Source organism: Chiloscyllium plagiosum, unplaced genomic scaffold (assembly GCF_037043375.1).
Source record: "Chiloscyllium plagiosum isolate Xiang-an unplaced genomic scaffold, Cpla_swu_hap1 HiC_scaffold_36, whole genome shotgun sequence".
Classification (NCBI taxonomy): Eukaryota; Metazoa; Chordata; class Chondrichthyes; order Orectolobiformes; family Hemiscylliidae; genus Chiloscyllium; species Chiloscyllium plagiosum.
This window is the reverse complement of record NW_028270174.1, coordinates 42,939,033-42,957,835: the sequence shown is the minus strand read 5'-3', so window position 1 is coordinate 42,957,835 and position 18,803 is coordinate 42,939,033. Positions and strand designations below refer to the sequence as shown.

Genomic DNA, 18,803 nt, shown 5'->3' with positions numbered 1-18,803 from the left:
TTCTCCAGCTTCCATATTCTTCTCCACAGTAAACACTGACACAAAATATTTGTTTAGTATCTCACCTGGCTTCTGCTGTTCCACACAAAGATCAACAAGGCTGTTTAAGGGGCCCCACTCCCTCCCTAGTTACTCTCTTTGGATTCTCCTTTACCCTTTTTGCCCTTCTGATTTCCTTCCTAAGTATATTCCTACTGCCCTCATACTTTTCTAGAGATTCACTCAGTCTCAGATGACTATACCTGACATGCCTCCTTTTCCTTGATCAGAGCCTCAATTTTTCAAGTCATCCAGTATTCCCTACACCCACCACCCTTCCCCTTCATATGAACAGGAACATACTGTCTCTGGACTCTCATTTTTGAAGACCTCATGCTTTCCAGCAGACCTTTTACTTGCAAATATCTGCACCCGCGAGTGGTGAAAGATATAAATGAGACCTAAGAGGCAATGTTTTCACACAGAGGATGGAATGAGCTGCCAGAGAAAGTGTTGGAGGCTGGTACAATTACAAAGTTTAAAAAGCATCTGGATAGATATATCATTAGAAAGGGTTTGGAGGGATATGGGCCACGTGCTGGCAAATGGGACTAGATTAGGTTGGGATATCTGGTTGGTCCAGAGGAGTTGGACCGAAGGGTCTGTTTCCATGCTGTATATCTCTAACTTATTACATTGTGACAATGCTGTCCCTTTAACAAAGTTATTTTGTCCTTGATTTTTTTCAAGGGGGATCGTAAAGGCACAGGTGCCGATATATCTGAAAGTGGCTATTTTAAATAATGGCTCAGAAGTGGCTAGTTCGGATTTTTTTCTAGTTTTGTTTGTTTTAGCAGGCAGTCAGAAACTGCTGATAACAGAGAAGCTGCTATAGTGAAAAAAAAGTTCCATGCTTCAACAGATGTGTCTTGCCTGACTCTTCTCTCTGCAATCTCTCCTGCTTGTTAGAACCGGAGTTTGAATTTACCATTTGCTAAGAGGTGTATTTATCGGATGTTGAGGGTATTGGAACGGCTCCTTTGTTAACTAGCAATTTTTAGTCAGTTGGGTTTCCAAATAGTTAAGTTATTCTAAATTCGATTTTCTTTTGTTCATGTTTCAACTATAGTGTGTAAATAAATTCTGTTTTGCTTAAAGCTGAATGGTTTGACTAGCTGCATCACTCCTAGAATATCCACTTACATCTGCCTTCAAAATAACAAAACATTAGGGTCTTGACTACCTTCTTACAGTGTTTGACGGGGGCTGGCCTGGTCAATGACAACATTTATATATATTTAATTTTACATAACGGTTGCATTTACTGACACCAAAAAGCACGTGCATTATCAATGATATTTCTTATAAATATGGCAATATATTTTACAAATACCAATTGCTGATAATTAATGAAACAGCGTATTGAGTCACAGAAATAAAGTTAAGAACATGTTAAAACTGTAATTTTAAAAAGTTGGCTTGATAACGTATGTATACGTGGTCTAAACTCCTAAGCAGTGTCTTACTTAAATTCATTGGAGTATTTTAATAACCCAGTATATTGTGAGATTATTTTACAGTGGCCATAAAAAGACATTTTAATATTCAATAATTGTTTAATAATGTGCATGTGTCTGCGCATGCATGTGGTGTGTTGGTGTCAGCAACACAGATCCCCAAAATAAACTGTTTTAAAACTTCAAAAGGATGCCTGTGACCACTTCACCTCAATAAAAGGAAATAAAATTGGTTTTGTCAAAACAGTGATCTTAGAGCAGTATTGCAATACAGCTGAAGGGGAGATATATGGAGGAACCTCGATTGGAACCGAATATTGAATTATCTGAAGGAGATCGAGGTCCCGATAGAAACGTTACATCAAAGACGTGTTTCCAACACTGATCACACCTTTGTTTACAGTGATTAAACAGACACCGTCTCCAAATGACTGACCTCCCACCCTCTTTCTCTCTCCTCGCACTTTCCCTGGAGTTCTACAGAGGGGTGTACCCTAAACCCTCCTTCCCTGGATAATCTCTCTAACATTGTCCTGTACAGGGTAAAGGTGGAACTTATCAAAAAGTTGCAGTAAAAAGTTGTGTGTATGGCTGTGGCTGTGTGCGCGTGCGAGCTATTTGGAGACTTACCCCACAAAGGCAGCAGCATCAGTCTTGTTATTGGTGTCCAGTCCAGCTGCCCCGGGGGGATTGGGATGTTGGTGGGGTTTAAGGGGCAGTGTTAGACGGGGTGGGGGCATTGGATGGGGTTGAGGGCAAGGAGGGTTGGACGGGGGGGATTTGGGGGGTGGTGTTGGATGGGGACGTAAGGTTTCACGTGTGGTGTGCTGCTGCCTCGTCTCCTGACTGGGGAGCACACTTAAAAAAACTCCGAGCGTCAAAGGAAAGGCATTTAATCGATTAACCTAATAAATCGATTATCCGAATGAAATAGTGTCCGTCCATCTCATTCCGATAATCTGTACATGAAATTAACAGGATTATGATACTATGTTTATGGAGGTTCTGGGTAAGGAGAACATATTTGTTTTCAGATCAAAACTATATTGTACCATCACTGAAAGTAATAATGATTTTTAACAATTTCTCTGCACAGTTTTTCCTTTGTTTCATTACTTACAATCTATTGAACAAATAACAACGCAAGATGTAGATTCTTTAAAGCATAAGAATGAACAATTATACTTTTTCAGAATATTGACACTGGAATAGTTTAAAAAACTAGACAATTCACAGATGCTTTCTTTTGAGAGAGCATGTAAAACTATGGTTTCCTGGTTGTGATTTACAATGTAGACAGTTCCTAAGGTTGTAAAGTCGATCCAGTATTCAAGAGTTGCACCTGATTTTCGGGTAACATTTAGCAAAATCTCCAAAATGTCCTGGGGAAAAAAATTACTAAACAGAAGCTCACCTTTAAAGATTTCTAAACAACAGGACAAAGTTAGTTTTTGAGTATTTGTTGAGTAGTAATTCACTTCAATCATTGAAGTTTTACCAATTTTAATTAAAAAGAATACACTTAGCGTTCAATCGATACAGAACCATCACGCTGCAAAAGAACTTTGTGGATCTGCTGGGAATAACTAACTACCTTGGACTAAATTACAATAATCAAATATCTTCAAATTAATACAACTACAGAATGTGAGAAAGATGCAATATCAAAAACAATTCTGAAATTTAGCTTCGGTCCCACCAGATTATGGTTCCATACTGAAAATAATTTTTTTTTAAGATTGCCAATGGTTATATTCTGATAGCAAGTTTCATTGCTAATTAACTACAGGAAAGGATACGACATCCAACTTCAAAAACATTGTTTGTTCCAATTGTCATAACTTTAGGTTCAATATCTTCCTTCTGAGGCACAAGATTTTCTGGATAGCTGGAAGAAACAGTAAGAGGAATTGGACCCAAGAGTCTGTTTCCATGCTCTGCATTTCTATGACTCTATTAATCATTTTTATTAAAACTAGAAAGCAACGGCCTATTTGTTGTTCAAAACAAAACGCAATTTTCATTTCAATCATTCACTTTTCATTCACTGTCCTGAAGCACTTCAAGGAGGCAAAGTTGAAAAGTGAATGAAAAGACTGCGTGAAGCTGAGACATCATGTGAGAGCAAGAAGCAAAAGATAGTAGTGACAATGTTGAGTAACTGGAAAAGGATACATGGAGATAAATACTAGTTGTCTTCTTCAGAATAAACAGAATGAGTATTTGATTGAGGTATGTAAATTATTAAAGATTAGTCAGAGTGAATAGGCAATGACTATTTGTTTGAAAATGGGATAGGGTAAATAGCTGTTTCTCAGTTGATTCAAGCATGATGGGGTGGCTTCCTTATGTGAGGTACATTTCCTATGTAAGCTATTTGGAGCAGTTTTTAATCAGTAAAAACATAGTGAATTCAAGCCCACAATGCCATCCTGACATGTACACCTAATTTTGGGCCAGAGTTTTAATTTTCTAGTCAGTCTGCCATCGGGGTCTAGGTAAAAGCTTTATTAATACTGATGTGCAAGCCTATTTGACTTTGGAATTATAGTGCAGTTCTTTCGCAGTCAGTGGGTTAAATCCTGAAACTCTCTTATAACACTATGGGTGCACCTCCAGCAGATGGACTGCAGCAGTTTGTAAAGGTGACACACCACAACGTTTTGAAGGATAATTGGGCATAAGCAACAAATGCTGGGCTTGTCAATGATGTTCATTTTCCATGAAAAAAAAGAATTCTGAGATTAAACAAAGTCCCACATACAACACACCATTTAAAAAAAAACACATATTCCTCCTTTTGTGATCTTTGGTTCCAACACCCATTCTCCACATGGTAATTGGTTAGAATTTAAGTGCTAATATTTATGCAAAGTATTTAGCCAGTAACAGATGGCAGGTGTAGATGAGCAGTTACATATAACATAAAAACTAATTGCTATGGCAGATGCATTGCCTATTTGAAAGCTGTGAAAAATAGTATCTTGTCATCAGATTCTGCATTCAAATGTATTAAACTACATGAATATTCTGGTTGTAGATGGATACTAAATTCCTCAAGATGTTTTGTCTAATTCAGCTTGCGCTCTTCCAGGAAGTGAGATATTGTGTTATAGGTTATCTTTATTAACTCACTCACCAGTTCGCTATATTTTGCTGCATTTTCACACCATATCAGCCCTGCTACAAGCAGTGTTTACCTTGAAGAAGTGTGGCATAGAGAACAATACTATCCCCATCAAGTCTCCAGGAAACATTATCAGCCCTTACCAACCATCTCCTGGACCTGAATAGATTAAGTACCTGTTCATATCTTTCAATTGGACCATTATCCCTTTAAGAAACTAACAAACAAAACAGCGCTGCCATGAAATTGTGTGAATGAAATGAAACTCATACTGGCAAATAAATCTCACAATAAAAGATATTAAATAGATTAAGTATAGGTACTATTTTTAACTTATTTAGAACATTTAGGCCAGCATTTTTACTAATATTTACTAACTTAAAAGACAAAAGGACTAACACCTCCTAATTATGCAAGCAGACCAGACAGATATCCCATCAGAAGTAAAATCGACATTTCAGCATTGATGCCCTGGGTAAAAACAATGTGGACTTCAACAGTTTCCTCATTTCCCCTTCCCCCATCTCACCCCAGTTCCAAATTTCCAGCTCAGCACTGTCCTCATGACTTGTCCTACCTGCCTATCTTCTTTTCCACCTATCCACTCCACCCTCCCTCCCCCCCCTGACCTATCACCTTCATCCCCTCCCCCACTCACCTATTGTACTCTATGCTACTTTCTCCCCACCCCAACCCTCCTCTCACTTATCTCTCCACCCTTCAGGCTCTCTGCCTGTATTCCTGATGAAGGGCTTTTGCCCGAAACGTCAATTTTACTGCTCCTCGGATGCTGCCTGAACTGCTGTGCTCTTCCAGCACCACTAATCCAGAATCTGGTTTCTAGCATCTGCAGCCATTGTTTTTATCCCATCAGAAGTAACAGCCAGCAGTTAGCACATGTTTTGACCCATCTCCTGTCTCCCAGGACAGAAGCCCTTCAAACCTTTGTGTGTAGTAGAGATAAAAAAATGTAACACCTTGGTAATAGAATTTTATGATATGTAAGAATTGTGTATAAAGGGGTCTTTTAAGAACTGTATTTCGAGATTCTATTGCCACCGCGAACATATGCTTGTGATTGCTGAATAGGAGAGGCTATTTTTGCCACTCACTGATTTTGGTCGTTATTTGAACACTATTCCACAGTTAGTTAATGCCAAACTACTTCTCTGGCACTGAAAATATGGATTCTCATTCCTTCTTTGACTATTCAGCTTTGAATAACTAGTGATTTTAAAAGATGTTTTCTTTAATCTTTCTCTTTTAATCCAGTCTTTCCTTCACACTCTTCAGCTCGCTGACTACACTGGGTTTGACATTAATTTTCACTGTATCAGACACAGCACTATTTTTAAATTTATGCTGTGAACTGATTGCTTAAAGATATATGCTATTGTTACCCAGTTCATACAATTCCAGATGCCCTAGAGGGGGATGGTTTCCATTTACTGCAACTTGCAGTGAAAACATTTATAGAAACTAAAAAGGACGAGGGTGAGCAAAGCTAATCTGTGGCAGCCAGTTTTTAATTCACCCATGATTTGGAGATGTCGGTGTTGGACTGGGGTGTAAAGTTAAAAATCACAATACCAGGTTATAGTCCAACAGATTTAATTGGAAGCACTAGCTATCGGAGCTATCGTTGCACAACAACGATGAAGGAGCAGCGCTTCGAAAGCTAGTGCTTTCAATTAAACCTGTTGGGACTATAATCTGGTGTGCGATTTTTAACTTTATGCACCCAGTTACTGTAAATTCTACCCTGGTGTTTCTCAGTACATGCAACGTGACTCACTGAGGTCACCATAAAATAAATAGAATCCTTTTGTTCACCAGAACAGCCACTTCCGCCACTCCCTACTGTTAAGCAAATATTCCCTTCAAAATTTAGTTATTGTGTAAAAGTTATTTTTTTCACATCAGGATCCAGTCCCTTCAAATTTCTTTGTACAGCCATGTGCATGGTTTATTTATCCCAAAAGTCTGTAATACTGTCTTGCAGTCTGCTCCATGGTCTTTGTAGGAATTTTGCTGATGACCATTTTTACATTTCTTTTACTGTATGTAAAACTATCCAATGGGCATTAAAATCTAATAACCTCCACACTAACTTGAAAGAATAGGCCACACTCATTTTTCTTTCTGAAACCCTGTATCCCCTCTTGTAAAAGAGGATTCCTCATTTGTTTCCCCTATCCCCATTTCACCATTCTAGCTGCCTATTCCACTGGCCTACCTGTATTCAATTTATCCTCCATCTTCCAAAATTTGATCTTTGCTTTCTGTATGGCATATTGTAATAGGCAATACATTGCACTTTGGTTTCACCATTATGAAATTAGAAGATGTTTTTTCAACTTTCGAGTGGAATATAGATACAAAATAAAAGTACCATACACTATAAAGACTCAGAAGAATAACAAAAACAACTTGCAGTCTTTTAACACAGTAAAATATCCCAAGGCTTTCCCAACTTATCAATTAGACACCAAGTAACAAAAGAGGTATACAAACAGATGCTCAAAAGCTTGGCGAAACAAGTAGGTTTAAAGAGGTACTTTAAGGGTGGAGAGAGAGGCAAAAAGATAGGAGAATTTCAGACTTTAGGGTATTTTCAGCTGAAGGCATGACCGTTAAAATGGGAAGATTAATACTGGGAGTGACAAAAGTGACCAGAAGAGGTTACAGTGATAAGAAAGGAAGAGACTATTGACAGATTTAAAAACAGGAGTTAGAATTTTAAATTGGGAATTGCTGGATCAGGAGCCAGTGTAGGTCAACAAAAACATGGATGATGAATGAATGGGATGTCTGTTGAATGGATGATATGGGAGATGATGGTTTGGTGGTGGGAGGTGATGAATGAATGGGACTTGGTACAAATACAGAAACAGATTTTTACATGAGATCAAGTTATACAGAATAGAAGATGAACTATTGTTCAAAGAGTACTTGAATTTCTAAAAGATAACAAAGGCTAAAATCAGTATTTCAGCAGATGAGCTAAGGTAGGAATAGAAGAGTGTTATTATAGAAGGGAATGTTCAGCAGAGGAGACACATTTAGAGACAGCTCAGTTCAGTCCAGCCTTCTGAACAGACACAGACTCTGAATTGACCTAAACCTGAGGAAAACTGCATGAAATTCAATTTTGGCTTTCATTTTAAAAAAGGTGATAAAGCAGAGCTATAGTTGGAATCGCTGTGCTAAATGGGACAAAATGTTTGGTTCAGGTTCAGACACTTGCCAGGAAAAGTAATGATGTTGATAGTGAGGAAACAGAATTTGTTGTAAAGTTCAAATGTAATGGTTTCAGTCTTCCCAATATTTGGTTGGATGAAAGTTCTGCTCATCCAGTACTGAGTGTGAGACAAGCATATTTCAAACATACAAATAGTACTTACTTATTCCGTGTAATATATAGGTACCATAAAAACAAAATTATTCCAATTATTTTGTTACATTTCAAATACCTTTATTTGGAAGTATCCATTAAGCACTTAATCGCACGCCCACCTGTTTGTAATAAGAGCTTGTTCTTCAATCAAGTTCCCTTCACCTATAATGATTGGTCCTGCTTCTGCAATAATACGAGCCTTGGGGTGCACTACAGTCCTTGGTCCTAAGCAATACAAAAACATAATTAATATTGTGTACTACTTGATAATTACTCTGGGATATAACCCACAAAAACAGTTGAGTTCCAGAGAAGAGATGTGAATGACATCCTTGTAATCAAAGGCAACAAAAATAAACTAATCGGATGGGCAAATTAACTGAAAAACAGTTGATAAGAGTATGATTTGGGAAAGAAAAAGAACACAGTAACATTTAATTTGTTTTGCCATGGAGTTATCAGTGACAAATCCAGTCTTCCTCATCTCCTAATAGTGAATTCTATTGATCCACCTGGAAACTTATTATTGTAACATTCAAATTCATTTTGTTGACTATCCTTTTAGTTACATAATACAGACATTAGGTGTAATGTGTATCCAGAAGATTGCAATGAAGCACTAAAGCTTTTCTTTAGAGCAAATATATTAATAAGAAATATTACACTTAACATGGCTAAAGACTTAGTTAATCCACATCTGTGCACAATCTTTGTTTTCAGCATATCAAAAAGGATGCAGAAACATAAGGCAAGGTACATAAAAAATACCTAGAATGATACCAGAACTGAGGTTATAACTATCAGGAAATCTTAAACTGACTCCACAACAAAACTTATTTTCTTTCAGATAGGTTGTTCAGCACTAATAACCTAGCATTTCATTGAATTCCTAGTGTGGAAACAGGCCATTTGGCCCAACAAGTCCACACCGATTCTCCGAACAGTAACCCAACCAAACCCATTCCCCTACCTTATATTTACCCCTGATTAATGCACTTAACCTACACATTCCTCAACACTATGGGCAATTTAGCATAGCCAATTCACCTAACCTGCGCATCTTTTGGATTGTGGGAGGAAACCAGAGCACCCGGAGGAAATCCATGCAGACACGGGGAGAATGTGCAAACTCCACACAGACAGTTGCCCAAGGCTGCAATCGAACCCAGGTCCCTGGCACTGTGAAACAGCAGTGCTAACCACTGAGCCACCATGCTGCCTAGTAAAATCCAGTTACTCCTAAATGAACACAGTTTTGTTGGAATGGATAATTAACCCAAGTTTACAGTATTACAGTGATATAATTGCCAAGCCAAATTCATTACTGTCTCTACTTTTGCTGTCTTTTTTAGAGGAACAAAAACTTCAAGCTTAGCAACATGCGTAACTTGCTCATCACAAATTGCTGCTAGTTCTACACAGCAATAGCTGAGGCCACTGATAACCTCCATTACCAATGCAGCAAAATCCAACCTTAAACATTTATAAATTGTTCTAGGTTTTAATGTATGTTTGCCTGTTAATGCAAGACGGTACCTTTCCTTGCCTCCCATATTAACATTTTTCAACTTCTTTTTCTACTAGCGAGTTTTGGGAAGATTTATAGCTTAGTTTGATGTTCTGGATTTAGGTTCGCTCTTTGAGCTTGAAGGTTCATTTTCATACATTCCGTCACCATACTAGGTAACATCTGTAGTGAGCCTCTGTACGAAGCACTGCTTTCTATTTATATGTTTGAGTTGCTTATGTCATTTCCTGTTCTTTTTCTCAGGGGGTTGTAAATCAGGTCCAAGTCAACGTGTTTGTTGATAGAGTTCCGGTTGGACTTCTTTTTCTACTTTCCATAATCTTCCTTGTTATTAACTGAGTTTTGCACCTGATACTTGTTTTAAGCTTTTCCTGTTTCAATGTAATTTTTAATTTCCTTTTAAAGACATAATTGCTTTGGAACATTTATCTTTTCCCTTTAATGGATTATTCCCATCCGAATTATCTCTTCCCTGATTTCCCTCCATTGCTCCATTTCTGTTTTATTCTGCACTACAAGATTCTCTCTTAAAATCACTCAAATCAGATTTTCTGAATTTTACATTCTTAGCTTTGATTAGATGTTCTCCATAATTGCTTTAATTTATGTTGCAGTCAATGTTAGGTCAGTGATGATCTACTGGAATTTAACCCACTTACCTCACGATTTCCCACAACCAGGTCCAAATTTGTTTCTTTCCTTATTGGACTGAAAACATATCAATAAAACATATCCTAGGACAAGCCAAACAAACAGAGACATGCATGAGAATACCTAGAAGCATGGCATTCCAAACGGAACTCGATCAACAAACATATGAGTTAGACCCCATCTACCACCCCCGAGAAAAAGAACAGATGACAACACAACAGGAAGTGATGTCACCACAGGAAATGACATCACCAGCTCAAACATATAAATATAAGGCAGGAATTATCAACAGTGCTTCGCCCGGAGGCCCACTGAAGAGGTTACCGAGTAGGGTGACGAAACGTCTGGAAATGAACCTTCCAGCTCAGCGAGCAAACCTACATTCAGAACCTCAACCTGAGCTACAAATCTTCTCAAAACTCGCTATATGACTTAATTTTGTACTGCAGTATTATTTCTAAAACCTCTTATAACACCAACCTTAACTGACTGGCCTGTAATGTTTATTGTACTGGTAGCCCTCCTATAATGCTGTAGTTGCATTCCATCAAAACTTCGCTGGGAACAAAGAGCAGAGAAAATTACAGCTCAGGAACAGGCCCTTCAGCCCTCCAAGCCTGCGCTGACCCAGATCCTCTCCCTAAACTTGTCGCCTATTTTCTAAGGGTCTGTATCACTTTGCTCCCTTCCCATTCATGTATCTGCATAGATAAATCTTAAATGATGCTATTGTGCCCACTTCTACCACCTCTGCTGGCAACACATTCCAGGCCCACACCACACTCTGTGTAAAGAACTATCATGCAAACTCCCCTAAGCTTTTCCCCTCTCAATTTGAACTTGTGACCCCATGTAATTGAGTCCCTCACTCTGGGAAAAAGCTTCTTGCTATCCACTGTCTATACCTCTCATGATTTTGTAGATCTCAATCAGGTTCCCCCCTCAACCTCAGTCTTTCTAATGAAAAAAAATCCTAATCTACTCAACCTCTCTTCATAGCTAGTGCCCTCCATACCAGGAAACATCCTAGTGAACCTCCTCTGCACTTTCTCCAAAGCATCCACATCCTTTTGGTAATGTGGCGACCAGAACTGTATGCAGTATTCCAAATGTGGCCAAACCAAAGTCCTATACAACTATAATATGACCGGCCAACTCTTGTATTCAATACCACATCCGATGAAGGAAAGCATGCCGTATCCCTTTTTGACCACTCTTACGGACCTGTGTTGCCATCTTCAGGGTGCAATGGACCTGAACATCCAGATCTCTCTGTACATCAATTTTCCCCAGGACTTTTCCATTTACCATATTTCGCTCTTGAATTAGATCTTCCGAAATGCATCAGCTCACATTTGCCCTGACTGAACTCCCATCTGCCACATCTCTGCCTAGCTCGCCAATCTATCTGTATTCTGCTGCATTCTCTGACAGTCCCCTTCACTATCTGCTTTTCCACAAATCTTATCATCATATGGAAACTTGCTAATCAGATCACCTATACCTTCCTCCAAATCATTTATATATATCACAAACAACAGTGGTCCCAGCATGGATCCCTATGGAACACCACTGGTCACAGGTCTCCATTTTGAGAAACTCCCTTCCACTACTACTGTCTCCTGTTGCCCAGCCAGTTGACTATCCATCCAGCTAGTACATCCTGGACCCCATGCAATTTCACCTTCTCCATTAGCACACCATGGAGAACCTTATCAAATGCCTCACTGAAGTCCATGTATATGACATCTACAGACCTTCCCATATCAATCAACTTTGTCACTTCCTCAAAGAATTGTATTAAGTTGGTAAGAGATGACCTTCCCTGCAGAAAACCATGCTGCCTATCACTGATAAGCCCATTTTTTTCCCAAATGAGAATAGATCCTATCCCTCAGTATCTTCTCCAGCATCTTCCCTACCACTGACGTCAGGCTCACCAAATTATAACTACCTGCATTATCCCTGCTACCCTCCTTAAACAAGGGGACAACAATTCTCCAGTCCTCCGGGACCTCACCCATGCTGCAAAGATATCTGTTAAGGCCCCAACTATTTCCTCTCTTGCTTCCCTCAGTAACCTGGGATAGATCCCATCCTTAATAGAAATAATGGGACCTATGGGAAAAGTTGGGTTAGGGGCAGACTAGCAGAGGAAAAAAAAAATCACGATCGCTCAAAAATCACACAAAAATCTAACACAAAGTATAACACAGCCTGAATGCAGGTTGAAAATCATATTTATTAACGAAACAAAAAGTAAGTTTAACACAGTACATTTAAAAAATGGGACAAAGCTGTTCTCTGTACAGCACCTCTCAAAAAAAGCTGCTCAGTCAGCAGCTGACATCAGTACACATGCAGTATGGTACAAAGACTGGCACTGATATTGTGCATTCGCAGAATGGCGCAGAGATTTCGGTATGGACATCGGAGCATGCACGAGAACCGATCCCCGCTGGAATCGCGCTATTGCGAATTAAGGTAACATTTCTCAAAAATACTATTCCCTAATTCTTCAGTGACATTATAGCTAAATTGCGTAGCCGAAATGCGCATTATCCCAGAACTACTTGTACAACCTTTTCTTTGAAAACTTGAAATTATCCACCTTCCTGGCACCATTTCTTTTTCTAAAGAGGACAGGATTGCATTGTCGTTGCTGGGACTGGAGAAGTGTTCCACCGAAGCAGTTAAAAGAAAGCAAAGTGAATCTTGATAATAATGATAATAACTGGAAACATTTTAAAAAAGAAAATCAGAAAAAAAAACTAATGGAGTAGACAAGCTACAGACTCCTGGGTTAAGGAGCCCACATGCTGTGCTGCTATTTTGCCGCCAACATATAAGTGGGAAGTTTAATGCAGGATATTAAATAGAGGAGAGAGGTGTCAGGGTAGAGGGAGACTTAAGAAGAGATTTCAGAGCTTCAGTGACTGTACCGTGAGCTGTCTATATTCAATGCTGAGATAAAAGTAGAGGGTGCACAGGAGGCCAAAAGTGGAAGAATACACAGTTTTTTGAGGGTTTAGAGCTGCAGGAGGCCACCTATAGGGAAAAGATAGCCAGAGGGGATTTGAAGACATGGGTGAACACTTCAAAATTAATGATACTGACAAACCTGCAGCCAAAGCAGATCAAGTTGGAAATGGTAGCACAGTGGTTATAGTATGGCATTAGTAATCCAGAAAGTTAGACCAAAATTCGTTAAGAGTCCACATCCACTCGACTCATGCTGATATTTCTATCCTTGACTTAAAGCACTGCTCAGTTAAACTCAACACAAGTTTTATCGTTCAATTAAATGCTTTACAGTCTCTCAGACTCAACATTGGTCTGAAATTGTTGAACTAATCAGTTGATTTTCATTGGTAGCTACTGACTACTACTTGCTAACCTGAATTTACCAGAAGCAGGCATTAAGTTCACTAATGATGAATTGAAGATCACTTACCAATAGTTACATCTCCCTTGATTTCACTTTCAACACAGACAACAGCTCCAGCTGCAATTTTCACACTGCAAAAAAAAATTTAATTAATGGAGAATGCATTGTGTAATTAACAAAGGTAAATACAAGGTCAACATCACTCAGGTAATTAGTAAGTTATGCTAATTATGTAAAACACTCCAAAGTATAAGAATTACAAGTTATGTATTAAGTTTAAAAAAAACTTTTGTCTGGAAGAGAATGCGGTTGTAATTTAATGTTTATTTTCAGTACAAGTCTGTAAAATGGTTGTCCAAGCAGACATTGTAGTTACTCCAATATTTATTCACTGGTGTTTGTGCAAGAATAAACACTATTGAACCTTCTGCATAATAACAAGTACTGAAATGAAAGTAAAGGGAAAGATAATAGCAACTTTACAGATGGTATCATATCGGAGAGAAACAGATTGAAATGTTAACTGTATAGAGAGTAGAGGTGAATAAATGTGTCTCAGAATAGAGAAGGGAAGTTTTAAGATGAATTTTTTTTCTTAAAAACAGTTTGCACATGTTCAAAGCATACTGTGAAGAGCTACAACTACCAATTAGCCTCATTTCCTTCCACTTTCTCATAGTCTACAAAATTTTCCTTTTCAAGTATTTGTATAATTTTCCTTGAAAATTACTATCGAATCTGACTCAACCAATCTTTCAGACATTACAGAACATATCTTGCTGCATAAAATAAATTTTCTTCAGGATTTTTGGAAGATTGTCTTAAATTAGTGTCCTGTAGCCACCAAACATTTGCTAGTGTAGACAGTTTCTTCCCAAGATTGCTGAAAGCACCATTTAATCTCAAAGATTTCTATTAACCTCTCCTTAATACTCTCTGCTACAACTAAAGTATCAATTTATATTTATCCAGTGCCTTTTAATTCATGAAATGTCCTGAAGCATTTCACAGGATCAACGTAAGCCAAAGATAGACACTGAAAAGATACTAGGAGATAACCAAAAGCTTGGTTTAAGAGGGAATTCTAGAGCTTCAGGCCTTAAGAATTGAAGGCACAGCCACCAATAATGGACTAAATTGGGGAGGGGTGGGATTGTCAAGAGAATAAAATTGGTTGATGCAGTTATCTCAGAACACTGAAGTTAGAGGAGATTACAGAGAAAGGGAAGTGTGAGGCTATAGAAGCATATAAAAACAATTATGAAAATATTAGAACTAAAAATGTGAAAAAGCGTGACATGGCCAATATTGAACTGTCCACTTAGACTCAGAAGTGGCATGAGAAAACATCTTTTTATACAAGTTATGATCTGGAACGCATCATTGAAAGGGGCAGTGGAAGCAGATTCAATGGCAACATTTAAAAGAGAATTGGATATACACAGTTGAAAGGGAAACTCCATTATATGGCCATGGGGAATAGCAAGGTAGTATGATCAACTGGATTGCTCTACAAAGGGCTGGCACAGATACAATTAATAAAGGAAAGTTGGAGGCATCAGCAGATTTAGCTAACTTTACAAAAACTTATCAATTCATTGAAGTCAAGGAATATGAAAGGAGTTGTTAAACTGTTCACAATAGTTTGAAGTGTTTACTGGAGATCTGGATAGTGAGAGCTTTTGTAGCACATCAGTAGCAGCCCTACTTCTGAGCTGGAGGCCTGGGTTCAAGTCCCATATGCTCCAGAAGTTAGCAAGAACATCTCTAAACAGGCTCATTCAAAATATCTAGATCCCTGATAGCAAGGTCAGAGGAAAAAATTTGGAGGAAAATTTCAGAGAAATCTAAAGATACACAGCATTAAGTAACTGACTTCAATCTTCAAAATGTAGATATACAAAAAAAAGTAAGGGACAACAACGGTGAAAGCATTCTTAAAACTGGATACCAAACTTATGGGAAAACAGGACTCCAAAGTGTGATGTTACAGGGAAACTAAAGAGTGGTTCCAAAACAGAATAATGTTACTGGGAATCTTCATAATCCTAATGCAAATTAGGATAGTAATCATTGAAAGGTAAGAGGGAGGGAAAGGGTTTTTGACCTGTGTTCAGGGAATCTTTCTTGATCAATACATTCCTGGCTCAATGAGGAAGGAGGCATTTCTTCATCTGGTTGTAGCAATTATGTAGATTGGGAATAAAGGAGATGGACATGGTAGATGATAGACTGACCAAGGCAATAAGTTATCATTTGTATCTATTTTTAACCAACGAAAATGCTGAAGGAAGCTGAGGTAACGGATGGGCTAGGTCAGGTGAATTAGCCATGCTAAATTGCCCATAGTGTTAGGTGCATTAGTTAGAGGGGAATGGGTCTAGGTGGGTTACTCTTCGGAAGGTCGGTATGGACTGATTGGGCTGAAGGGCCTGTTTCCACACTGTAAGGAATCTAATCTAAAAAACCAATAGAAAGGTAGGCAGTATGTGAAGTTTAAAAGTTACCACAACCTGATGGGAACGCAGCTGCGCATGCTGACAGAAGTAAGGGTGAAAATGTAGAGGAGCTGTCCTTAATTTTACTATCCTCTTTAGAAAAAGAAATGGTGCCAGAAAAATGGATAATTTCAAGTGAAACACCATTGTTCAAAGAAAAGGTTGTACAATAAACTTTACAGGCCAGTCACTTTAATTTTGATGTTGTAAGTGGTTTTAGAAATAATAGTGCAGTCAAAATTAACAGTCACTTGGACAATTGTGGATTAATTAGAGAAATCTGGCAGGGATTCAAAGACAAATCATGCTTCATGAACTTGTCCAGTTTTTTGATTAACTAAAAGAGCAAATAGAGGAGGGTAATGCACTTGAAGTGATGCACATCGACATTTAAAACAAAAATCACTCATGGGACATGGCATTGAAGGCAATGACATCATTCATTGCCAATGATTGACTGTTCTGGAGAAGGTGACTTCACCATCTTGAACTGCTTGTGATGCAGGTACTCCAACAGTGTGGATTGCAATTCTAGGATTTTGATCCAGCATTCGTGAAGGAAGGACAATATAGTTCCAGGTCAGAATGGTGGATCTGATATATATGGACTTTCAAAGCCTTCTGATAAAGTGCCACATAATACTGAAGCCATGGAATAATGGTGACAGGAGGGAATGGATTTGAAGTTGGCTGACCGATATAAAACAGAGTACTGAAGAACAATTGTTTTTCAAACTGAAAGAAGGTATTCAGATTTCCCAGGACTCGCTCAACATTTTAGATATACATTACTGTCTAGACGTGGAATGTGTAGAGGAAGTGATGGCCTAGTGTTATACTTGCTAAACTATGCTAATGTTTTGGGGACGCAGATTCAAATCCCACTGTGGCAGATGGTAGATTTTGAATTCAGTACAAAAATAAGAATCTGAAATTAAGAGTTCTAATGATGACCATGAAATCATTGTCAATTGTCAGGAAAATCTTGTCTGGTTCTCTAATGTCCTTTAGGAAAGGGAATCTGCTATCCTTAACTGATCTGGCATACAAGTGACTCCAGACCCACAGCAATGTGGTTGACAATAAATGGTGATGTACCCAGTTATGTCCTCATCCCATCAGTGAATTTAAAAAGGCCACAATTTCAAAATTTGCTGGTGATCCCCAAGTTATAATTGTGAATTGAGGATAGAAATGGTCTCAAAGAGGACAGTCAGTATGGTGGAACGGGCAGAGAGGTCCACACTAACCATCCGAAGAGTAACCCACTCCCCTTGCCTATATTTTCCCCTGACTAATGCACCTAACCTGAACACTGAACAACTTAGCATGGCCAATTTACCTGACTTGCATATCTTTTGATTGTGGGAGAAAATCAGAGCACCCGGAGGAAGCCGACGCAGACATGGGCAAAATGTGCAGACTCCACACAGTCACCCGAGGCTGAAATCGAACCCAGGTCCTGGTGCTGGGAGGCAGCAGTGCTAACCACTGAGTCACCATACCACTGCTTGGTGCGGCTCACCTGTTAAGACATCCTTCCCTCTCCCTTCCTCCCTCTGACTATCCCATTCCAAAGCTCTAGACACACAGGGGAGCAAAGTAATGAGTGGTAGGTTTGGCGGGCAGAAGGCAAAGATAGTCAATATATTTCTTTTATATTTTTACTTTGAAAGCTAATTAATTTACAAATAAGAATTTAACAGTTACAGTATTTCAGCTTACAAGATGAATTGCTTTATTTTTTCTGAGAAAGGTCTTAGAGAAGTCCCTTTGACATTGGTTGTGATAGAAACATTTGAATTGCTTACCATTGTTTCACTTACAGTTGCACATTTCAGGAATGCAACTAAATGCTAAGCAAGGAAGTATTCAAAATTATGAAGTGTTTTAGTAGGGCAAGGAAGAAGGAAAGTGTTTACACTGACAAAAGAGTTCTAGTAGATTTGGGCCACAGGTTTATAACAATTGCAAAACAAAGAAGGGAAATTAGGAGAACAGAGGATTTTTAAAAATATCTGGAATGTACTAACTGAAAAGGTAGTTAAAGTAGATTATTTAGGAATCTTTAAGATAAATTGGCATGTGATAGAGTCAGAGATGTACAGCACGGAAACAGACCCTTTAATCCAACTCATTCATGCCGACCAGATATCCTAACCTAATGTAATCCATTTGCCATCACTTGGCTCATATCCCTCTAAACCCTTCCTATTTATGTACCTATCCAGATGTGTTTTAAATGCTGTTAATGTACCAGCCTCCACCACTTCCTCTGGCAGGTCATTCCATATACTTTGTGAAAAGGTTGCCCCTGAGGTCCTTTTAATATCTTTCTTCCCTCACCCTCCCCCAAGGGAAAAGACCTTGTCTGTTTATCTTATCCATGCCCCTCATGATTTAAAAGGTCACTCCTCAGCCTCCAGCTCTCCAGGAAAAACAGCCCCAGCCTATTCAGCCTTTCCCAAAGCTCAAATCCTCCAACCCTGGCAACATCCTTGTAAATCTTTTCTGAACCCTTTCAAGTTTCACAACGTCCTTCCGATAAGGAGACCAGAATTGCACACAATATTCCAAAAGTGACCTAACCAATGTTCTGTATAGTTATCTCCCGACTCCTATACTCAATGCTCTGACCAATAAAGGAAAGCATACCAAAGGCTTTCTTCACCATCCTATCTACCTGCAACTACCTTCAAGGAACCAAGAACCTGTATT

General features: G+C 38.7%; 2 protein-coding genes across 2 annotated transcripts in view; one reads left to right on the top strand and one right to left on the bottom strand.

Annotated features, from left to right (window-relative positions):
* The window catches only part of LOC122547957 (scavenger receptor cysteine-rich domain-containing protein DMBT1-like), a 260,153-nt gene that overhangs the window by 27,455 nt on the left and 213,895 nt on the right, over positions 1-18,803 (top strand). The window lies entirely within an intron of this gene.
* Positions 1-18,803, bottom strand: part of dctn6 (dynactin subunit 6) — a 32,599-nt gene that overhangs the window by 12,445 nt on the left and 1,351 nt on the right. The window contains exons 2-4 of the mRNA XM_043674021.2: positions 13,654-13,718; positions 8,140-8,245; positions 3,296-3,384 (exon numbers count right to left, since the gene is read on the bottom strand). Coding sequence (XP_043529956.1) covers positions 3,296-3,384; positions 8,140-8,245; positions 13,654-13,718 — 260 coding nt within the window. The remainder of the gene's footprint in view (positions 1-3,295; positions 3,385-8,139; positions 8,246-13,653; positions 13,719-18,803) is intronic.